Here is a 25,187-nt window from a genome sequence, read left to right on the forward strand (position 1 = left end):
AACACTAAAAATTAAATTTTACTAGATGACATGGAGTACTGGGAAAATTACACTAAAATTAGGAAGAAAAGGAAAAATGTAGAAAGAAACACACTGTGTATTTGTAAATGGAGCAGATTTGATGTGAAAACAACTGAAAAACAAGCCTAGAACATCATCGTTTTCTTAAGTCACTTTTCAAATTGCCGCTCCTGTAAGCTGGGGATGATTCTGCAGCTGGAAAACTCAGCAATTCTGCCACTAATGAAGATGAAATAGAACCCAGCCACCTCTCTTCGCACTGCAGGGGTCAAGGGAGTAAAAGGCAACACATTTATTTTAAGCAAGTGGCACCAGCAGTTTTGATACTGAATTCCCTGTTCGAGTAGGGAAATATTTTTTTTACATCACTACATGACCCTTCCCTTTCTAACTGCTCTAATGGGAAACATGTTAATGCCATTAGAAGTAAGTCTTGCAATCAGAATTGATGATTCTTTAATCATGTAAAAAAGTGCTATTAAATGGCATGAAGTTGGTGTTAAAACTCCCAGCCCGGCGCATGAAAGGTATAAGCTTGCCTATTAAATGCTTAGATTCTGCGTCCCCCCAGAAAAGCAACACATCTGCTGCAGTCAAGATTGTATTACATCAGTCCCCAAAAAAGGCCATTCTTAATTGTGCTATTTCATGATGATTCTCCCAGTGCACTTAGTTTATGGGAAAGAAAAATCTCCTCTCTTTTAAAACTTCATTAATTTTGGCCCCAGTCAAAACCCAGGAAGAGTTTATCGTTTGCTCCAAGCTGTAGTTCTGTGACTGGCGGCTAGCGATAAAAACAGCTGCTGCAAAAGTGTTATGACCTAGAGCTCCCCACCAGACCAGAAAATGAAGGTGGTGGTAAGTGGCGCATAAGCTGATTTAATAGCAGGAAAGTGGGGGAGGGGGGCTGAGACAAATTTTATAGGCCCTTTCCTCTCCATGTTTGTTTATTTTAATCAAGGCAACAATTCTGCATGGCCTGAGATGTAGTTTGAGAAGTAGAACACGGGAGGTTGCGCAGGCCTCCTAGATGCCTCAGTCCCTTCCATTTTTTTGCCTGAAGTAGTGATTTTATTGCAAGAGTCACAGAGATCTGATGCACTGGGTTTTTGTTCTTATGGGTAAGCAAGGCTGGAGGTAGATCTCATGTGGCTTTGCTTTGAAGGATTAGGTGGAATTTGCTCTAAGGAGGCTGTAACATAGGTTCTTCTCCAACACCCAGCACACACGCAAGTCACCACTGTCATTAAGAAAAACATTTTGTGTTGGTTTTGGTCACTCACCGTCTCAGACTTTCACAGAGGCTGGTGGCATCATCAGTTGATTCACCCTGAATGGAGAGAGGGAAAAAATGTCAGATGTAAACCATCACCACGGAGATGTTAGAGCATCAGTTACCCAAAAGAACACTACCTAAAATCTGCCGTCCTTGCATTGAATTGTCATAGTCCATACTGTCAGTGCGTCTATTTCTTTCAGAGTGCTCAGTCTCTAAAAAGATAGGAAGCTAGTGTGCATTAGCAGCTGCACTGCAAACACAGCTCTTTCACGGTAGCGTCTGATGGTAATTCTGACAGCCGCTGGAACACACAAAGTAATGCCGCTGATACTAATTGACAAGAACCCGGCAATCCTCCAAAGGCATTCAGAAATGTGGCAATTGTTTCCCTAAGCAGGGAACAAGGCTGTTTGTGCAGTAGCTGTTGCTTGGTGTCCTTTTGACTGACAACATAAATGTAAACAGCCACCACTGATAAATGTTAGTTTAAAAAATAAAAAAGTCTTCTTTCAATCACTGGAGCTGAAAGACTTGTTGGGCCTGACAGCGGCTCTCTGGGCTAGATCTAATCCACCAGACTGTGCAACTTCTGCTCAACAGCCCTGTTCTCTGTCCCAGTCAATGTAACTGTAGTGTAGACCGGGCTCAGATATAAACCACTCATTCTGAAGCTAAGTGGAACAGGTTAATTCTGCCAGTGCTTTATTCTTATAACAGAGAATGCATGTGCATTGCTGGCAGGTGTACCAGGGGCACTCAGAGTGCACCGTTTGTGCTGCTTATGTGCAGCATGTGAAGGGTTAAAATGTATCTTCTCCCTGTCTATATTGAGTACTTCTATGGCCCCCATCACCATAGTATTTGAGCATCTCCATTTTTAACGTATTTATCCTCACGCTCCTCTGTGAAGTAGGGTAATGCTATTATCCTCCCTACCCCCTTTTACAGATGGGGAACTGAGGCTCAGAGAGGTTAAGTGTCATGCTCAAGGTCACCTAGGAAGTCTGTGGCAGAGGAGAAAACTGAACCCAGGTCCTCACATCTTACCCACTGGATCATCCCTCCTCTGCCAAACACTCCAAGTGTTCATGGGGTTTTCTGCCTAATCTCCTAGGAAGAGATGGCTAGAACATTCCTGCTGTGCTGCCACCTACATCCTAAGTATCCTTGGATTTCATCAGAACGCCCAGGAGGCACCGGAAGGTCAGCAGTGAAGACTTACCAAAAGGGAGGGAAGTAAGGGCCAAAATGCTGCTAATTCCAAATTTTTTCAATGGTGGTAAAATGTCCCCCCTCAGACCTGAGCTGCCAGGATGCTGGAAGAGTATCCCAGACCTGAGGGGTCCCACTGGTCTAACAGCGATAAGCCCACGTTGAAGAGTTTGTCACTTCCTGTTTGGGAATAGTTGCTGACTAAGTAGCTGTTCCTAAACTGTGCTATTTTCTCCCAGGGGAGGGAAGATGGGAACCATTCTGTTATTTCTTGACAGGAAAGGAAGTTCTTCCCAAACTGCCTTTTAAGAACCAAAATTGGTGGGAGAAACTTTTTTTCTGGTTGTTTTCACTGTTATCTCCACCAGTCACAAGTGAGTCCCTGTCCCCCCCCTCCATTTCCTCCATCTAGAAAACCCAAATATTTCTCCTAGATGTGATCAAACAGATTTCATGATATGTGACAGTATCTATAAATTACAAACTATTCATAGAGCCATCTCTTTAATATTAGACTACATGCTCTGAAATTATGTATTAAATATTTAAGGTTGTAAAACAGATCTAATTTTGTTCTATCCATAGCAATGCCTAACATAGAAACTTCTGTAGGAAAAAGAGCCAATTTAATATACAGTTGCTGTGACCTTTTTATGGGTTATTTTCTCTATGCAGCAGTCTCACTGAAAGAAGGCTAGGCAGTTTAAAAAAGGCTATCCTCCAGTTACCCTTTTAATCCAGACAGTGACCCGGCCAGCCAATGCACTATTCACTGCACCCCAAGTTTTATTTATCATGCTAGCAGCTATACAAACACGTAATATGGGACAGTCCCTGCCTCAGCTTCTGAAACAGCATTTGCTGCCAAAATCCTAGCAGAGAATCACATCTTCTCCTTCCCTAGGTTCAGGCAACCTTCCCTTTCTAGCCACCCACTCCTCTTGTCCTCATTTAGGCTAAAGTTTTCAAAAGTGTCTTGGGAGCCAAGCTGCCCCTTTCAAAAGTGACGCAGACAATTAGAAATCTAAGTCCCCTTGACTTTCCAAGGGATGTAGGTTCCAAAGGGCTGGAGGCACTTCGGAAACCATTACCCTGCCTGTGCTTGTGACTTCCCAAACTGTAGGCTGCAGTATCACTGGCTGAATTGAGGAGCAGCAGAAGGGAGAGAACACAATTGCTAGCTAGTACCTAGGGGCATGAGCAAGGATGAGTCTGTGATTTTCTAAAGGGGGGCATTAATATTTGTCAGTGCTTCCCTGATCCTTTGACCAATATGTTTCATGCACTGATTACATCTATAGTGTGCATGTTTTAGTATCCAACACATTTTCAAAATACCTCTTTTCGCAGTACCCAAATTAGAGCTATCGTTTTGCTACAGAGAGGGATAATAGGAAATAAATGCCCCAATTTTTACAGCTCTCTCTATCTAACATTAGTTCACTTATGAACAGCAATAAAATCCCTTTACAGGGTTCCTTTTGTCCTGTGATGTTAACAGCAAAACCTCTTCAACCTTCACAATACTCAGGGCAGTGGTTCTCAACCAGGGGCATGCATACCCCTCGGGGGTACGCAGAGGTCTTCCAGGCGGTAAATCAACTCATCTAGATATTTGTCTAGTTTTAAAAACAGGCTGCAGAAAAAGCACTAACAATCAGTACAAACTAAAATTTCATACAATGACTTGTTTATACTGCTTGATACACTATACACTGAAATGTAAGTATGATATTTATATTCAAATTGATTTATTTTATAATTGTATGGTAAAACTGAGAAAGCAATTTTTCAGCAATGGTGTGCTGTGACACTTTTGGGAGCAACTAGATTTTTATGTCTGATTTTGTGAGCAAGTAGTTTTTGAGTGAGGTGAAACTTGGGGTACACAGAACAGCTCAGACTCCTGAAAGGGGTACAGTAGTCTGGAAAGGCTGAGAACCACTGATTTAGGGCCTTCAAATTTCATAACCCCCAATCTCCATTGACTGCAACTGGAGTGAAAATGCTAGAGCCCCAGACATACACAATGCAGGTTGGCATTAAGTTTTAGGACAGGTATCTGGCGATTTGAAACACAAAATTCTCTGTGGTCCATTTCCTACAGAAATAGAGGCATCATGCAGAACATCCCTTAGAGCAGGGGTTCTCACAAGAAAAATTATGGTGGCCTTAGAAGTGCAGCCACAAACTCTTGCTAGCGGCTGCTCGGATAGTTTTTCCTAAAGTATTTTAGGAAAAACAAATATGTACATATACATGTCCAAATCATTGTAATTTATTTAAGTAGTGTTTTTTTGCTGACTCAATCAGAAAAATAAATAAATAATGTATAATGTTTCTATTCGTCCCTAAAGACTAGAGACAAAGTAAGATGCTTTGCATGATCTTGTCTTTTTTTTGTTGTTTCTTTTGCCTTTTTTTAGACTTGCTAGCTAGTAAGTCTAGTGCTGTGAAAACTGATATTTGTATGCTTGTAAATTTCACTTTAAATGGCAGACTTACTATCTAGCTGGGAGGCAGTGAAAAGTGATATCAATAAACATACAAATATCCCTTTTCACAGCAGTCTTACTCAGCTCCGGCACAAGCTGGGCGACAAATTAAGCCCTGGATAGAGAGGTGAGTAGGGAGGGCAGTGGGGTGCAGGGATGATGGGAGGGCTGAGGAAAGTGGCGGAGTCCAGAGACAATGGGGGGTTGGTTAGCCTGCAGCCAGGGGATGGAAACCTACAGCCAGAACCTGCCACCCCTGGGCAGAAGCTGGAAGCCCAAGCCCATGGGAAGGTGGGGAACTCACATCAGCTGCCTGCTCCTCTGGTGTTTGTGGCTCCAGAGAAGGACAGGGCCCAACCTCTGCTGGATGTCCCAGGAGAGGGGCCATTACTTTGTAAAAGTGATGTGCCTACAGGAACATCTGCGAAAAACCTACCTTTCTGTCCCACTCAAATGGTGCGTTTCTGCAGACACCAGTACGTCCAAGAGAATTTCACCTAGTCTTTGGGAAGCACAAGCCTCCCAAAAACACCACAGAAAACACCAAAATCACTATTTGTTTCATAAACACCAACACAGCTTTCAAAAGCTTTTGTCTGTTTGTTTGAATATATATAATAACCTACCTAAGGAAAAGATTTCTGAGACCACAGGGTTCTTTAATCTAGCAGACCAAGGCAAAAGATCCAATTACTGAAAGCTGAAGCTAGACAAATGCAGACAGACTAGAAATAAGGCACAATATTTGTTTTAAAACAGGGAGGGCCGTTAATCACCAGAACTACTTACTCAAGACTGTGGGTGGAGTCTTTTAAATAATACACAATAGCTAAACCAGAAGTTAGGCAGGAATTGGTGAAATTCTCTGGCCTGTGTTACATGGGAGGTCAAACTAGATGACCATAATAGCGCTTTATGCCTTAAAAATGATGAAAAGCAAATCTTTCCTCAACTGCTAGAGATAATTCATCTGCTCAGTTACTTTTCTTAAAGGGCATTTATGCTTTTCTGCCCCAGAGCTTAGTTAGCAACAACTCTCCCCTGCCTTGCGTGTGAGTGTGACTACAATTGCCTGTAGGGTCCAGCAGTCTGAACCCAGGCACCAGAACTCATGGAGTCAATTGCGTAGCGCTAACTTTGTAACACTACTCTTTGAACCTGCCTGACAAAACCGGAGGCGAAGGATACACCACTCACAGCCGCCTCATCTCATGGGAATGCAGAGTGAATAAGTATATTGAAGGAAGCCCTGTGAATCAGCAGAGGAACAGAACGAGCTAGTTGTACAATGCCTCAGCTCATACAATGTCTAACCAAAGGCCTGTACCTAGTACACATCCCTGGCCGAATGTCCAGGGTAGGCGTCTACTTTTGGGTTTCTTGATCTTGGACTGCGGCACACCAGGCTTGTATTCCAGGGGGATAGGCAGTGGTGTCAGCTTAGTCCCCCAGTGGTCCAAAAGGGACTAATTGCTAGTTGCAGCCATCCAGAAGGAAGGCGGAGAGGGACTCAAAGGGGAAGAAAGATGGGTCCCAGCGTGGCATGGGAATCTCCATGTAGTCTGGGAGGAGTGCTCCCCCCCCCGTGGAGCAGAGTACCAGAACCCCCTCCCCTCCTCCCATTTACAAAGGGAGGTTCTAATGGGCTTTCCTGGACAAGGAATACAACAGGAAAAAACCTGAGCCATGGAACCACCTCACTTACCATTGTGGTAACTGCAGGGAGCATGTGAAATGGGCACGTCCCTGTAGAAGCAGAGCACTGAGATAGCTGCACATTAAGGTTTCGATCAACTCACTCTTGAGTCAACTGTCTACCTGTATTGTTTCCGCAACTGATCTGGTAACATCAACAACTTCGTAAACACGCTCCAAGTAGATTTAAAGCTAGTTGTTCTGCAAATCCTGTCCCAGCCTGTGATACAAACAGGTGGCTGTGGACTAAAAGACACATTCAGATTTTGTTAGGCATAGGCTGACCCTGCTTAGCTCACTCAGAACTCTGCTCATACCCACAAGCTGTGCTCAAGGCAGCGACAGCTGCTCACGCTTCTCATCATCATTCAGCCTCCACATAAATTACAAGCGCACGTCTGTACAGCTGAGTCACTGAGACTGTGCCCAACTGAAATTTCACTGCACAGGGACTCACACCAACACGTCTCTTGGGTTCACCACATCCCCTGGAGAGCTCTGAGTGAGTCAGACCTAGTTAAATCCAACAAGTTTCACCTGATGTTGCATGTTGCCAAGCTGTCTACTGGGACCAGGTTCATTCAGAGGTTCTGCCCAGTATTGAAACAAGTCAGAAAAATCCCTGAATTTCATTTAAAATTATGTTTTAAAGAGCCCAAGGAGCAACAGAAACCAAATCAGCTGTCTAACTTTTGTACGGTGTTCTCTTCCATAGCTCCCCACAGGGAACAAGCATTGGTCACAGCAACGCATCATCTTTATGTCAGTTGCCAGGCTTTTCTAGCCAATAGGAAAATGACAGCTCAGAGCCTCTAGTTCAACAATTCAGAGCTTCAGCTGCAGGTTTTTTTCATCCAAAAACAGAGTTATTCAAACACCTCCTTTAGCTCCTTTCATCCCCCAAGGCAGGAGCAACAGGCCAGTGGTCAGGCTGCCAGGCGGGAACTCAGACTGAACTTTCTGCTCCACCAGAGACTCCCTGTATAATGAGCAAATCACTGTGTCTCTGTGCCTCAATTTCCCATCTGCAAAATGGGTCAAAGGGCACTTCTTTACCTCACAGGGTGCTGTGCGTCAACCCCATTCAAAATGGTGAGGACATCAAACTATGGCAACAGGGGCCATATAAGTGCAATACGTGGCTGCATGACAAGGACTTGAGAATCACCAAAGCAAAGGCTGCTTCCAGAGAGCCGCTGCCTGGCTTTACACCGACCCCAGTGCACTTTGGGAGTTTGGTCCATACAGTGTAGATACTCAAGCAGTGCAGAGAAGGGTAATACCATGCATGATGGTGTACCTCACTACAGAAGGTCAGTGCTTCGATTTCAAAGCTCCTGGTGACCTGGTACATTGAATGCAATGCCCATGTAAAACTGCATCCAAGCGAGAATGCAGGGAAGGTGAATGGTGATGATACAGCAACAGAGAGAGGAGCCCAATGATTTGCAGGGGGAGGATATGGAGAGTTAGTGCACAGCTAAAAATATTCCATCCAGTAACAATTTCCTGATGCATCACGACAGATTTTTCTAGCCTCTTAGGAGCAGGATCTGTTTGATGCAGCAAAGGTCAATTTGCCAAGGGAAAAGACACTAACAATTAGACTGCTTAAAAACGTTAATGAATAAGTGGAGCTGGCTATAGCTTGGTTTGAGGTGGCAATTGTTATTCCATTTAACTCTCACTACTGCTTACCCATGAAATTCACCTCTGTGCAGATGGGCAGCACAAGGGCTAGACGTACTTCAGCCCTCCAAAGAGGAAGCTGAAGTGGGAGGTCTGTAATGCACAGAGCTCCTGCTCGCCCTCGGCACAGAGGTGAATTTCTGTAGCCCATCTCACAAAAGCACAGCCCTTTGGCGAGACGACAGTCTGAGCTGAGCTTCATTCTGGTGATGTCATGTGCTCCGCCAGCTGCCCTAAGAAATAAATTGGCTTAAATCCACTATTTCTTCCTATACGTCAGTGGCTTTATTGAATGGCTTCAGTAACCACGTACAGTAGTATTTTCCCTCTTCATTCAACTTTGTCCCTAAAAGCTGCACAGACTCCATTCAAGTTTTCCATCTGCAATATTTAATTCAGGTACTAAGCATATTTACTTAGAGGGAGAAATGCAAGCCAACTGTCTATGTTCCTTTGCGACAGAGATCTTAAGAGAGGGATAAGACTGGAATTGGGCAGAAAAGAATCCATAACTTTCCATTCTATTTTTCAGGCAGCAGCCGAATGGTTTTGAAGATGAATGGTTAACAGCACTCATTAGGTATCAAGGACCTGGAAGGAAATAAACTTCAAAGATAAACCTGTCATACTCCTCTGGGGCAGCAGGCTAATGTGAACCTTTAGAAAGTGCTATTGAAGCTGAAAATCTCTAAATCCTTCAAAACCTGCTGACAAAAAGTTTCTCTGTGCATGGACAATTCTACCTTGGTGACAGTACAGCTCCAGTGGAAGCATTCTGGCCTCACAGCCAACAGTTCTAGTGCCAAGCTTGACATGGGCTCATCCTGATCAATGAATTGCAGTATGGGAGGACGATGATTTTTGTTCTGAGTGGAAGTGAGGAAGAGGTGTCCTGTTGATGCAACATTAAACTCTGGTTCCCATCTGACTCTGCAGATAATTAAAGATTCCACTTTTTTATGCAATTTGGGTAGTAATGTACCTCATCCATGATATTTCTCTCCTGTATAGTCCAGAGGGTGCAGGTAAGGACAGCCAGCTAACCTGGTAACATCTGTTGTTATTGTCTGATCTAATAACATGTAGAGAGGCCTGAGTGCCTGACTGAATGCACCCCTTCCTTCAGCCTAACAGTCTGATCAGGATCTGACTAGGATGTTAGAAATCACTTACATTGGACTGAAGTCCAGTGCTTATGACACTCTTTGATCCAGCACTGGGAGACACAAGGAAACAGCTGTGGCCTCATTTCACTAGTGGGTGCAGTCTGGGTCACACCTCCAGACATTGTTAGTGGGGACAATACAGTACCCTGTAACCCAACCTCACAACTCTGCCTTACTGTGCATTTAAAGTCTACTGTCCTGATTCAGAATGGGTGTAAGTGCATGCATGCCCACTGATATCAGTTATGCCAGGTATAAATTAGCCCACTATTATTCTCTTGCCTTAATCATAAACGTGTCATTCTTTATTTGAACAAATGTTACCTTCCTTTGGCAAAGTATTTAGGGTCTATGGTGGCATATTCATCTCATGACAGCATCAGGAAATGGAACAGCAAGGCTGAGGTTTTCCATAATTTGCTCTTCTGGTTCCTTGTGTCAAGAAAGTCCGTGGACTGGAAGGCAGCCTCCTGTTCCACTATGCTAACCACCTCCCTGTGATCTGATAGGATTTCATATCTGTGCCAGTGCAACATTAGCCAAGAAACTGTCCTAATACACACTTAAATCATTACGATCTTCCAGCTAGATACAAAATCCATTATAACCCCTATGTATGCCAAGAACTGTCCCTCTGCAATGATACTGCAGTGTATATAATCTATTGGGAGAGATCAGGATTAACAGCGCTCAACAGTTACATAGCTCTTTGCAAACACAAATACTTAATGCTTGGGAGGCAGGCAAAATGCTCTTTATCCCTGTTTCACAGATGGCAGATTTGTATGGAGAACTTTGACTTCCTTAAGGCCAGAGAGAGGAGTTAGTGGCAGAGCCAGGATCAGGGCTCCAGGGCCTCTCTTAGGTCTCCCCTTCCTCTCAATTCAAGCTCAGGAAAATACTCTCTCTCCTCCACAGCGCATCACACAATTGACTAGGAGCATCCTACGGAGTTTTCTTTTCTCAGCTGCATCAGGTAGTCACATTCCCCGCTGCAGGAGAGGACATTTGGGTGACTAGTCTTTACATGGAATTGATGGGCTTGGAGAGTCAAAGTCCTGCCCGTGTTAGGATGCAGTTATAACTGCCAGTGCCAACTGCCCCAGTCTCTCAGGCCTTACTCAAGCAAAGCTCCCACCACCTGCTGATTAGCTTGAGTGGTGCATTTCAAACGCCACAGGACATTTACCTCCATAAGGGCTTCACTACTGGACCCACCATGTCTGAAACCAAATAATGCTGGAGGGAACCAAACCAGGCTTGGATGCCTTCCAAAATAACCTGCAGGAAATCAGGTTGATCACAGCAGTAAAACAAGATGATACTTTTTTGACAGAAGACAGTCTTTTCTTATCTGTCCGGTGGAAAAAGCTTACTGCAGTGAGCAAGTTACTGTTCCCATCTCCCCTAATTCCAAATGGTCACGTTTCTGAATCTGTCAGCTTCCTTCGCCTTTCAGAATCATGGCTAGGTAAATGGTTTAAAGCAATGGGAGAAAAGCTGGCTTTTTACATTGATGGCAGAGACTAATAACCCCCCTTCATCTCTACTCCTGTCTCCCCTACATTCCATACAGAGCATTCCAATCCTCCAGCTCTTCCACTCCCTTTGGTATCCGTTCCCTACCCTCAGCCTGGTGCCTGCTAATCCTGTTCTGCCCCTGGCACACACTGCGTGGCTCTCTCCTGCTTTCAAACCTTTCCTCTTAATGCAATCTTCCTTTCCATCAGTAATCCTCCAGGATCCTGAATTGTGGCCCTGCATCTTCCCCTTTGGTTGTCTTATCTTACTAAGACTGTAAGCTCTCCAGGGTCGGGAGTGCATCCTGTCTAGGTTGGGGGAGCATGTTATAGTGTCATGTGAGATCAGCACTATTTTAGAGTGTGTGGAACCCAGAGGAGTTAGTGCTCAGTTTCTACTGAATTCCAGTGGGTTTGGACTCCTAATTCCAATAGGCTTTTCAGAATGTCACAGCCTAACTTTACTTGGGTAGGGACTACGCATGAGATCTGCAAAGCTCACTAGGATTTAGCCACACAAGTTCCATTCTTTGGGGGATTTCAATGCTGTGCTGTGCACTGTTGACATACAGCTGCTTATGAGCATGTGTTTAACTGTGGGTGAACTGATCCTCCAAGATCCCTTTAAAGGAGTTGTGTGGGTTTAAATCACCAAGTCAGCTTTGAAAAATCTCAACCTACAACCAGCACTGAGCACATCACATCCCTCTAAAGTGGGTAACTAGCTTCATCACCAAGGAGAATTCTTATGAGTTTGTCTTACATTAATTGGCAGAAAAAACATTTTTCCCTTATGTAAATGGGCAAGGCTCACTAACATGTATTATTAATAAAACAAAATGTAGATATCAGCTAAATATTGCATACATCCTCTGTTGGGGAGTCTATATGCTGCCCTGGCAGAACATGACAACATCTGATGTGTCTCTTCTGTCTTTAACTACATTCCTACATAAAATAAACTAAAAAGCAACAAGGATGTCAGGCACCTTCAACCAAAATAATTGCTGCAATGTGGGAATTGTGAGATGATTTTGTACTTAAAGAAAAGAGGGTTTGAAATGGATTGTTCTTCTCTTTGCTACAAAGGAGTCAGCAGTTTGTAAACTTAACACATTAGGAAGATATAAAGTTGCATGCTAATTAGGCAGTCTTTTTGTGTCTTGCATCACCTGAGCAGTAGTGTAAAAAAGCAATAGCTTCCTCCTAGTAAGTGTCTGGACTAATCACGTTTAAATGATACGTAAATCATGGTTACTCATCTGCAGTTTCTGCACTCCATCAAAGGTGTTAAGAGCTGCAGGGATTTTTTTTTTCTTTTAAATAAAATATTTAATTTTTCATTGCAAATATTTCAGGGAGAGAAAAAGGGAGCCTTTCAGGTGGCCTTATCCTTCATTGAAAATATGAGCTAACAGGTGAATTATTTACCCTCACAAGTCTCTTTGAAATTCTCTCAGTGTGCTAGCTAGTTAAATACCTACACTCTTGTTTAAGCCAGCTGCATCTGGACAATTCCTTATGGCTGCATTGAGGATATGCACTACAGCTGCATCCTGCTGCCTGATTGTCATGCATCTTGTAAAAAACTGACTTTGCATGTATCATACAAGATTCAAAGAGGGACTGGCGGATTATATGGATAAGAAGAATATCCAGCATTATAATAGTTAATGCTAAAAAAGCATGGGAAGGGATGTAAAACCTCATGCTTTGGGGCTTACACCAGGAATTAGAAGGAGACCTTCCTGAGCAGCAGATTATGCCACAACTGCTTATTGTGGGGTCCTTTCATCTTCCTCTGAAGCATCTGGAACTGGCCACTGCTGGAGATGGGATATTGGGCTAGATGGACCACAGGTCTGATCCAATTTGGCAATTCCTCTGGTCCTGTGTCACGGAGGAGGCAGAATAGCTGGCTCTTCCCAAGGGAGGATCAGTCTCTAGATGTATAATAGATCAGCACGAACAATATGAAAAAGACTTCCAGTGAATGCAAAGTGGTGATGAGAGTTTATGTATTGACTGGCATAAGGCCATGTACTGGAAGGACTCTGTACCCCAGCATTCCTAATAACGTGGGCAATGGCCCTTATTCTGTTTGTGTTATGAAGAGGGTAGATTCTCCCTAATTAAGGATGAAGCTATATTACGTCTATTAAGCACCAACGTAATGTATTTCTTCCACGTGGGCAAATACTTATTTTCCAGGGGTTATCTGTTTTACAGATGGGGAAGCTGAGATGCAGGCAGGCTAAGGATGTGATTTTCAGAAGTGCTGAGCACTCAATAAAAAGTGAAGTCCGTGGAGCTGCAGATGTTCTGCATGTCAGAAAATCAGGCTTGAACTGACTTACCCCAGAGTCCTGCAGAAAGGCAATGGCAGAGCTAAGAGTGAAACCCACATCACTAGATTTACACTCTGTTGCTGTGTGTACTCAGCCAGGCAGTCATAATACTGTACTTGTACACACCGCTGAAAGAATATCAGACGTCAGGTACATTAATTAAGCCTCACAACACCTTTATACCTTAGGTAGGGATATTTTAGGAGGATCAGTCCACCCACAAATAACCTGCTGCCATCTCCAGAAATGACATCTTATTCAAGTGCAACAGGAGAAGTTTCAGGTGAACTATGTACCTACCCACGTCTGAATGCAACCAAGGCCCAAAACTAATGCTCCTGTTCTTACAAAAAGGATTGAGACAATACACGTAGCCAAGACCTCTATAGACATCCCTCTCTCATATCACATTTTTAGGGGGGCAGAGGGGGTTTATATTTTATATATCTATGAAAACACACCAAAAGTAATTAGGTTACATTATGAACTAAATGATGTCTAGATTGTTCTCTTCTGTCATTCCTAAATCTACTGAAAACCTCTTGCAGTTGGTATATTTCCAAGGCCCTGTTATATGTGTGAAAGACCCAGTATTTGAGAACAATCTCATCTGAAAGGAGAAGGCTCATTGTATTGCTCTTAGCATGAGATTTTCTGAGTCGTCTTCACAGTGTGGGGAGGAAGCTTCATCCACTGCATTTAACCTGCTAAAAAGTTAATCCGCAAAATAGGCCAGGAGTTGCCGTGGTGACAAGAGGAGTATAAAGACACTGCAGGGATTGACAGGTTTCATCTTTTACATTCTCTCTTCTAAAAAGGAAGTGTGGCTGGAACTGCACTGCAGCTTTTCAAAGGGGCTCAGAGGGGGCTGCTCTATTTACAGCTTGTGCTGCCTGGATGAGGAAATTTTTCCTAAGCAAATACCCAAGCACAAGCCATGAACCTTGAACTGTCTTTTAGCCTGGCAACGAGAGATAAGAGAGATCCATCTCTCCCTTCTCCCTCAGCAGAGGACAACTCCAGGCCACAGAATTACACCTCTTGGCCCCCATATTTATTCATTAGTCAGGCTGTGACCTCCAGCCTTTGTGACCTGACCCTACCTGTGATGAATGGGTTTAATCTCCAGCATGACACTGGGGCTTTCGATTCCTGCAGGTTAATCAGTTTCATTTGGCAGGGCACATCTGGGAGTCCTGATGACTGATCGGCGGGATCCTTGGTAGAGGAGAACACAGATTCCTGAAAGAGCAGCGCTCTGTGCCCAGCCTATAATGGGTGGGTGGAAGTGGGGATTGGCCAGACAAGGAAACTAGTCTAGCTAAAGATGCAGAATGCCATGTACAGACTGCCTGTTTCCACCAGCCAGGAAGCACGGATACAGGTGATAGCTGGAGATCCTAATCCCAAGGCACTCGACCTTATCATCACTGTGTGTTCAGCCACACCCAAGCCCCCTGCTCCTCCCCCACCCCTCAAATGCACCTGTTCCAATGGGACCTGCCTGGGAATCTATGCTGCTGAGCAAATCAGGAACAGGCTGACAACTGACAGCATGCCCACCCTAGATGGTGAGCGGGAGGAGGGAAGAGGTGGTGTGGCCTGGCGGTGACTCAGAAGATCAGAACTCAAAGCTTACTAATACTTATTACAAATACAGTAGTATTCCTCAGTAATGATCCAAAACATTGCAGAAAGCAACACGGTCCTGGAGCATGACTGTAGAACAGTAGAGTATTTTTAACAAGGGAATAACCGTTAATGGGCACATTGAAAGACCCAGCAGACTGAAAGGCAGAGAAGTTGCTTTGCCGATCATGATTTATAATAACTGTTCTATCTGTATTCTATCTGAGCCACTCAGCAATCGCGCACGAAGGAGCACTAGCCAAATACCAGTAATACACAGCCAGCTGCGAGTCAGACAGAGAATGGGAAGGGGAAGGATGCTGAAGAGGAGACAGAAATAAAAATAGGTTGGAGGCCTGCGTTTGTTGCTTTGCTAAATGGAATGACTGAGGGGAAGGAAACTGGGTGGCTCTGGACGTGAGCAGCATACGGGAGGGCTCTGCTCAGGGTGGAGAGAACCATCTAGATACAAATGATTTATATTTATTGCTGGGGAAATGAATGCTTGGAGGCTCCCGTCCCTTAAGATTTGGTTTGCATATATCAAGTCACCCCAGCCAACGGCTCTTGCATGCTGCAGGGCTGCGCTGTAAAAGGGTCGGGGAAAATATCACTGCACACTGGCACCTGGATGAGGTCAACTAACAGCATGGGGATTTTCAATACAAGCTGAGGAGCACCCTCCTTTCTTGGACCAAATAAGGGCTCTTCCAGAACCATAACAGTAGCCAGACACTGCAGAGAATTCACCAGCCACAAAGGGGTCTGGCCTGGCCTGGCGCTTCAGAGTCGCCATTGCCTGAAAGCTGTTTCTCCCACACTTCAGTTGTCTAATGCAGGTGCTATTCATTCACATGCACAGCTGAGGACGACGCATCATACTGAACTAAGTGCAGAGAAGGTTGCTCAGCACTACTGGCTGCTCTCCCAACAGAGATGGGGGCCACACGCAAAGATTCACATTGCTGCCAACCACCCTGAAGAATGAGATTTCTTTAAACTTATACCATGGCAATGTTACATGCTGTTATTAAATCCAGTTATAACCCTGGACTCTCTGGCCCCTCTGGCAACGAAAACCAGCCTGAGTTCCTACTGCTGTATTAGAAGCATCCGTTCACCTCACTGCATCCCCACAACCATTACCACATTGACTCACGGTTAGGCACCATCTGCTTTATGACACTAACAGAATCAGGGGACAAGGTAACACACCACTAAAAGGGGCAGTGCAGGGTGGACAAAACCACATCCCCAAAGCCAGGTTAAAGTCTCTGTGCAAGGCTGTAATTCAATTACAAGGGACATGACAGGGTCCTGTCCAGGCTACCACTTGGAAGCAGGTTGCACACTGGTTAGAAGACAACTTGTAAACAGGTCCCTTCCCACAATTATTGGTGATGCATAAGAAATGGTTTGGGGGTTAAGCAACAGAGACCTTTGCTTAATGTATGACATCTTGGCTCACTGTCACCCTGTCTTCTCACCCCACCCATTAGCTGGTTCATCCACTTGGTGCATCTTGACATAACCCAGATTGTGAGCTTCTGGGGGCCTTTTGACTGCATGTCTGCCCAGCGCCTAGCACAAAGGGCCCATGATCCCCAGGGACGAATGAGAAGGAAAAGGAATGGCAGAACCACAGAGATCCAGCTGGCCCTGTGCACAGCCCATACTCAATTATCAACTGTTTGTGAGCCAGAAAGTGCTTCTAGCCATTCACATGTATTCACACAGCCAGGTACTCCCAGCACTTCACTCTGCTCTTAGATTTCTCATATCCCGTAATGCCGGCACACGTGGCTTTTTAAAACTACAACAGGGTTTCTTCTCCCTCCCCTGAGCCTGGCCTGCAGACACACACACACGCTGGGCCCTGTTAAGGCTCTGGACCGCTCTGCATTGAGGAGATTTGAGCTGGTGTAACAATAGCAGTGTTACTACACTGGCACAGCCCCAAATGCAGATGTGCAGCACTGGAGCTGGCATCAGGGCAGCAGCATCCTGAACCGTATGGCGGTAGGCTGCATTCGGGCAACGGATCTACATCAGTGTGGCTGCACCGCTGCAAGTTTCCTTAATGCAGATGGGGCCTCTGTCAGGGCAAATAATGTCACCTCCTTCTGAAGCAACAGCAACACAAAGGCCACTCTTGGGCACTGCCAGTATTCTCAACATGAACATAACACACAGATAGTCATATTTTTGTGCAAGGATTACAAGAAAGAGACTAACCCCAAAACTGTGTGTCATGTGGAAGCGTCTTCTGAGTTACTGTAGTTGTCAACTGGGAAGTGATCTGAATCGGTTTCCTTACTGAAAAACACGTAGCTTTTTTTTTTGTAAGCTGTAATGAGGAACTGGGAAAGACTCTCTTTCACATAACAACTCGGGATTCTATATATGTATATCTCTTCCCCCCCACCCCCCCAGACACAATGTTTTTAATTTTCTCAATTGCTCCTTTTGACTATTTCACATACCGAGTAGTGCAAAGGTGGTCCAATTGTGTAGCCATGAGCTAAAAGTTAACCACTGAAATCTACAATGTGGCTCGTGTTCATCCTCTGCTTTAATGTGGAGAGGTGGCCCTGGGAGAGTACAGCTCCGAGCATACAATGCTCCATCTGAATCCAAATGGACAGAATTCTAGTGCCCCCTGAACACACCCACACAATAAAAGATCAAAAGGAGGCTGCAGTCTAAAATCAGGTGCTAGCCCCAGAGTGTTGCAGCCCATGGCTGAGAACCCCTGGAAGCAGAAACTTATAAAGGATGCAAAACTAGCATAACCAATTCTCAGGGCCTCATGTGGTATCATGTGCTCTGCTGCATCCTTTACCTGGAAGGGCTTGGTAAAACACTCCAAACTTAACTGTGGTATGAGATAACGTGCTCCCCTCCCTCCCCCATTCCTAGTTGTCTGGCTACTCACTGTTGTTCAGCTTTGGTGCGGTCGTTTAGAAAGAAGAGGGCCGTGGCCAGGAAAAACATCCCTCCAAGGACGACGACAAATGGGCAGAGCATGAGCGCATAGCCCAGACTCAGGAACTCCCAGAGCGGGGACTCCTTTGTGCTTTGTTGTATCAGATCTGAGATCTATGAGAGAGGGGCAAAAAAACCCAACAACGTTACCCACAACTCCAGGCATGGCATGATGCAGAAAGTGATTTATCATCGTTACAGGCGAGGGAATATTTCCTTAACTGCCTGAACATGTGGGCTTGGAAGTTCTGTTTGTTACATATCTTGTGTCCTCTGGATGCTTTAAGACACCTCCTCTGTGCACACCATTATTCTCTGCTCAGGAGTCCTTGGGACATTTGCAGAGAGGGATGCGCTAAGAGCTCTCTTTTCCTCATCTCTCTTGGCCTGCTTCATTATTCCCACGTTCCTTCCCCCAGCCCCTGCTTTGGCATCTGGATGAGTGAACAGCTAACCCAGGGGTAGGCAACCTATGGCATGGTTGCTAAATGCGGCACGTGAGTTGATTTTCAGTGGCACTCTCACTGCCTGGGTCCTGGCCACTGGTCCGGGGGGCTCTGCATTTTAATTTAATTTTAAATGAAACTTCTTAAACATTTAAAAAACCTTATTTACTTTACATACAACAATAGTTTAGTTATATATTATAGACTTATAGAAAGAGACCTTCTAAAAACATTAAACTGTATGACCGGCATACGAAACCTTTAATTAGAGTGAATAAATGAAGACTCGGCACAGTGCTTCTGAAAGGTTGCTGACCCCTGAGCTAACCTATGGGCTAACCAAGGCTGTTAGTGATTCTCTGCAATGCCACATGGGGAAGTATAACCCTGCAGTGATTCCTGGTTATACCTGCCCATTATCTATCCTCCAGCAGCAAATACACATACAGAGTTAAGTTGCAAGGAATTAGATGTGTGTCAGGGGTGGCTTTCAGACAACGTCAAAGCTATGGTCCTATCAGCTTTTCATGGACATTAAAAGCAGCAAAGAATCCTGTGGCACCTTATAGACTAACAGACGTTTTGGAGCATGAGCTTTCATGGATGAATACCCACTTCGTCGGATGCATCATCATGGACGTTGTGCACGCTTCTGTGAATACGGACCCGTCCTCTCTCCTGTTATTTTATGTGCCCATTATTTGTCTTGCAGTAGTGCCTAGGGGGCCCCAGTCATGGAACAAGAACACATTGTGCTAGGTGCTGCACAAAAACTGAACAAAAAGGCTTGCCCAAACAGCTTCTAATCTAAGCAGTTGGCTCCTTCTACCAAAGAAGTGGCATGACTTCAGTGTAAGAGAGAGAGAGTCTGGAACACTGGCCCTGGTGCCAGATCTCAGGCCTGAACCAGAGGCTACAAACCAAAGTCAGGCCATGTATTAAAGCAGATAAGCATCTGGTACATGAACTTACGTACATATCTACTAGGTACTAGATATGTACGTAAACATATGCCAGCTAGTACAGATACATCCCAATCTAGTATGAGATAAGATGGCTTGACAAAATAATGAATAGGGATGTTTTGTCCGAGATATCCGGAACAAGAGACGGTAAACAGCTGTCATGAAACATAAAGTGGTATGTAAGATGTTTATCCCAGTTGTTTGTCTCTGTCTATAAATATTGGGGTATCTCACCTTAACCCTTTGTGTGACCTAGGGGACAGCAGAAATTTCTGCTCACAACTGAGACATTCCTTGCCACAGGGCACTCATTTGTTAGTGTACCTGTAACCACAGAGCCAGTGCACTAGGACTATGCCCTGAGGGCAACAGACCTGGTTGAATGCCTTTGTCACTGAACCATGCCTAGGGTCTTTCTTTCTGAGTAACACTGATGTCTGCTGAATTAGCAGGCTGCATTATCAGCTGTTAGTACTGATAACACTGGAGTTCCAAGGGCAGAAGCACAAAGCAGCGTTACTGGGGCAACAGCATTCTAGTTTTCAACACAACATTCAGCAATGAAACGGCATAATTACATGACAATGTGCATGCATCTGGGGTGACAGAAATACAACTTAGAGTGGCGTTATTTATTCCAATCTTCTGGAAAGTGTGGGTGCTAAAATGTAGTTTTACATTTACAATAAGGTAACTTATTTCTATAGGCAAAACATCAATCATCTCTTAGTATTAACTGGTCAATGATCTAGTGAACAAATCAGCTTCCAAGATGGCAATAGTTGTAACAATGATAATCTGCTGGAAATGGGTGGAAATCTCAGTGCCCAGTCAATCTGTGACTTTATTTTTATTTAGTTTTTTGCTGATACTGCATTAGTGCCAAATACAGCAAGGTTTGTGTACTGCAGACCCCTGCTGAAGCCTGCACTGAGACCCACCAGACTCTTGGGTCTGAACAAACTATCTGAACATATACAGATTTCTAAAAAAAAACCTTTTCAATTCTAGGAATGGACAAAGGTTGTGCAAGGAAAATTCCCTCCTCCTCCTTCCCCTCAAAAAACTAGCTTCACCTAATGAAGCAAGTTTCTCTGTGACAAGAGCAGCTGGCAAAAAGCACAAACCAACAGCCGTAAGTGACATTTAAGTCTGAAATTTAAAGATAACAACTAATTCAAGTGGGAGAAAATCCTATACCCGGAGGGAATCCCCAACTCACAGCCCTGAAGCCGAAAGTGGCAAGGCAGCAGGTAAGAGCCATTATAAGAAGCACCTCAGCAGATGAGAGAATTCAAAACAAAAGGTCATAGAAATATGGGACATATGGGGACTTCATTGAAACTGTAGCACAAAGTGCTCTAAAGGTCTTGTAGTTAGACACCCTCTCTATGAATGAAGCAGCAGCACTGGTCTCAATGTCTTACTATTCCTACCACTGCTCAGATTGGGGTCTACTATGGAGAAGCACATGCCAAGAAATATACAGACGAGCATGCGGCCAGATGCTGATAATGAAACCTGTCTCAGCGTAGAACAGCAAGAGGAACATCTGTAAGGAGGGAGCTACCAGAAGTAGATGGGGAAATGTTTCAGTAACTATAGTATCCAAGCCATCCCAGAAGTGGAAAGGGATTTCTCCCCACGAATGGAAATCTGCCCCCGGCCAGAAGTGAAAAAGCTGCATCCACAAAGATTTAAATTCAAAATCTAAGGATGTGTCTATAGTCAGATGCTTCCTACGCTGACAGAAAGAGTTCGTCAACTGATGCAGTTAATCCACCTCTCCAAGAGGCAGGACCTAGGTCAATGGAAGAATTATTCCATCAACCTCGTGATGTCTAGTGGGGGTTAGGTCAGCCTAACTACGTGGCACAGGGTGTGAAATTTTTCATAGCTCTGAGCAATGTCACTAGGTCAGCCTACGTTTTAGATGTAGCCCAGGCCGAAGCCTCTTTAGCCAAACTCCTGTCCCCCGTTTCTCATCCTAGAAAGGAGGAGATTTAAGTGTCTGGGATGTAGCAGAGGGAGGTTTTGCTGTTCCCTAAAGGAGAGGTTTTTTTTCAGCTGATCAATGCTTAGTTTGCAGATGGGAAATCAGAAGAGTTGTCATATGGGAGGTTATTGTAAAGACTGGTCCTTGGACTGAAAAGCAAATGCTGTGGTTGTTGTCTGTGAAGCAAAACTACAAGGCAAGAATGTAAAGAGCATAAATGCTCAGGAAGTTAACAGACAACACAATGCAGCCTGTGTGCAGACATGCCAAACCCATGGGGGAAAAAACCACAGAAATTGGGCTTGTTTTTGGCTTAATTGGCTTTTGAGTTGCTAGTTGTAGATTGTTGGGCTGCTTGTTTCTCTTTTTTTTTTTTTTTATTGGCCTCCAGCAAGCAGGAGCAATGTGCGGAGAGAGTCTAGGGTGCACAGCGGGCCCACCACAGCCCCCGAGTGCACACCAGGGGGATCTAATCCCACAGTGTTGGGGTTCTTAGGGATTGGCACATTTTGGCCTTGTTTTGAAATGAGACTAGCCTGATTTTGGGCTTATTGTGAAAGTCGGGGTGCTTATTTACCACATGAAAGCTGGCAACTGTGCCTGTGTGTGGCCAGGAGACAGGGATCTCAATTTGTAGCTATTATTCCCTGGCATACCCAACTGTCATCAAAGCAGCCCTGTCAATGTGTAATAGCAACAATTAATGCTTTGCACTTCAGAAGTACCTTTCACCTGAAAATCCCAGAGCCCTTTTCTATGGTGGCTGGTATTATCCTCCACAGGGTCAGGCGGCTTGTCCAAGTCACATGACAAATCAGCAGCGCCAAGAGGATTTGAACTTGGACTTCACCTCCCACTTGCATTTGCTAACCACTAGGCATTGGTGGATGACATGACATTCCAGTCTCATGTAGCTTGTTACACTGAAATAGTCTTCAACTAACACAAATACCAAGGTGGCTCCCCACACCTGTTCCTCTCTTACTGACCCACCACCATGTCAACACCCACCTTTCACTAGTCTTGGTGCAAGAGTTAAACCAACCCCAGGCATTTTGGGAATTGTAGTTTCAATCCAGTCCTGTTTGGATACCAGGGAGTAACTGAGTTGCCTGCAGAACAAAAGGAGACTTTCTGCACAAGTGGCATGATGCTGGGGATAAAGGGTTTGAGCCTCAGTGGGGCTGAACACCCACAGCTCCCTAGCAGCCAGCAACCGATCTCTGGGGCAGGCAATGCCAAATCCAGTGAGACCAGGCAAATGACAACTCAAGTGAAGGATCTAACTCCTTACAGACTGTTAGAGCTCAGACTGTTTGAGTTCATGGGCAGAAAAAAAAGGGGGGGGGGGCAACACAAAAGGAACCAGCTGGCAAGCAGTGTCCCCAAAGCAGGGGAAAGACTTAATGAGAAAGGCCCCCAAGCGCAGCTGGGCCAGAGAATTCCTGAACTTGATGTTATTGCACAGAAAAGTTGAGCGCGTAGAAAACCAATCCCAGCACTGCTTCTCTGGGCAGATGTACAGCAGGAATCCTGCTACATGGACCCATTTAGGCCGGCCCTGCATTCATCCTTATACCCTCGTTCATCCAGCAGTAGAAAGCCCATTGTGGGGGAGGTGGCAACTTCCCCTCTGCCATAGGGTCTGGTAGGGGACCCAGCACAGCCAATAGAGCCCCTGGCGCAAGTACAGTTGCTCTCCCAGAGTGGAACTCCTGAAAGAGGGCAAGATGGGGCAACACCCCCCCACAGAAACACAGGGTCTCCGGCTTGTGCAGAGAGCTGTAATTTACACCTCTCTGTATCACCTTGGGAGAACCTATCCTTATGGCCAAGTGATAGTTATATCCCAAGCCACACCACAGTGATTCCCCCAAGCAGACAGGAATCACACAAACACTGCCATTTTGCAAGAGCAGAGTGAACTATACTGCACATTTTGAATTCCAAGGCAGGTTAACTCATGTTACAATTGTCTCTATCCAGTACTTTCCAATCCATCACCCTTTTACCAGCAGCTGAGTAGCCCTCAGGAATACACAGTGAGGTGACAAGCAGGGCCGTCCTTAGGCATAGGCAACATAGGCAGCTGCGTAGCGCACCTGAAAATTTGGGGCACCACTGGGTCTTAGTGTCCACTGCTTGTTTTCCTATCCCTGTTCTGACCCTTCCTGCAGGCTCCCACAGATGGCTGCTCTAGCCTGGTGAGTCTTCCTTGGGAGGGAATCTAGTAGTTAAAAGTGAAAAAACCTCCAGCCTGCCAGACCTATTAGCACAACATTGAAACTGTTAAAGAGACATTCAAGGGGTAATAAAGCCATTTAACAGGCATTTGCCAACCCCAAGGTATATACTGACAGGTTTCAGAGTGGTAGTCCTGTTAGTCTGTATCAGCAAAAACAAGGATGAGTCCTTGTGTCACCTCAAAGACTAACAAATTATTTGGGCATAAGCTTTTGTGGACTAGAACCCATTTCATCCGATGTCCATGAAAGCTTATGCCCAAATAAATTTTTACACTGTCAGTTTCTGACTTTACTGACAAAAACAGTTGTGCATTAATGTAATATTTACACAGAACATGTCAGTCTACAGGACCTTAGTTTAAAATTTGCTTTAAAAATATTTCATTAGTGAGCTGGTGAAGATTATAAAATCACATGTCTAAAAAATGCTTGCATAGAGTTTTAGATGCACAATCATCTTTAGCCTTAAATGCGTGGATCTTCAGACATACAGTTTTTTAAATAAATCCTTCAAAAGACCTCCCTTATCTAAAATACACATTTTAATTACTATAGTTAAAAAAAAAAAGTGCTTCCAAGTCTTCCTGTCCTTTCTGTCCATCCCTTCACCACCTCTCCCCCAACTCCCCACTGAAGAGAGCCCTTAAAGGGACAACAGTCCTTCCCTTCCAGATAGCTGGACAAAGAGTTTCCGTTTCTTTACTTCTGACTATCCGACAAACTAGTTTTAAAAGAACCCTCCAGCAAAATCAGTACCTTAGTAAGACAAAATCCTTGTTATACCTAAAATCTTTGGAAACATTTTTTTTTAAAGTTGGTGAAATTTCATAACCATGTCTCTTGTTATGGCGATCACACAAAGTAAATTACTGTTCCCTTTTTCTAAAAGCAATGAACATTGTTATGAACACACTAAACCTCTCTGATTAATTTAAAAGAATGTCTTTGTTTCAGTGAGTTAAATATGTAATAATCTGGAATGCTGGCTTAAGATTTGAGTACATTTAAAATATAAATTCAACTTAGAAATACTGAATAAGAAAATGTAAAACAGAGAAGAGCTGCATCATGTATTCCATTATATGTAATGTTGTATTCAGCAGGACAGCTGACTCACCCTTACTATGAAGTTTTTGCAAATAAATCTCTGACAAACTTCAGGGCATATCAAAAAACCTGTGACTGACATTTTTTATTCCCAAATTTTAGTGCTTTTAATTAGGTACTTTCTTCACGTCCATTCTGCATGAGGGAGAGGGCATGGAAATCTCTGCGGGGAACTGTGACTCTGGCCTGGTCCACACTAAGCAGTTAAATCGATTTAAACAGTGTTAAATCGATTTAACGCTGTACCCGTCCACACTACAACACACTTTAAATTGATTTTAAGGGCTCTTAAATTTGATTTCTGTACTCCTCCCCAACGAGAGGAGTAACGCTAAAATCGATATTACTATATCGATTTAGGGTTAGTGTGGACAGAAATCGAAGTTAT

The 25,187-nt window shown here is 44.3% G+C and overlaps 1 protein-coding gene across 1 annotated transcript in view; it reads right to left on the bottom strand.

The window, feature by feature from the left end:
* Positions 1–25,187, bottom strand: part of SPNS2 (sphingolipid transporter 2) — a 165,482-nt gene that overhangs the window by 5,707 nt on the left and 134,588 nt on the right. Inside the window, exons 11-12 of the mRNA XM_030536898.1 lie at positions 17,990–18,153; positions 1,305–1,351 (exon numbers count right to left, since the gene is read on the bottom strand). Of these exons, the coding sequence (XP_030392758.1) occupies positions 1,309–1,351; positions 17,990–18,153 (207 nt within the window). The 3' untranslated portion in view covers positions 1,305–1,308. The remainder of the gene's footprint in view (positions 1–1,304; positions 1,352–17,989; positions 18,154–25,187) is intronic.

The sequence above is a fragment of the Gopherus evgoodei genome, chromosome 17 (assembly GCF_007399415.2).
Source record: "Gopherus evgoodei ecotype Sinaloan lineage chromosome 17, rGopEvg1_v1.p, whole genome shotgun sequence".
In the NCBI taxonomy this organism is placed as follows: Eukaryota; Metazoa; Chordata; order Testudines; family Testudinidae; genus Gopherus; species Gopherus evgoodei.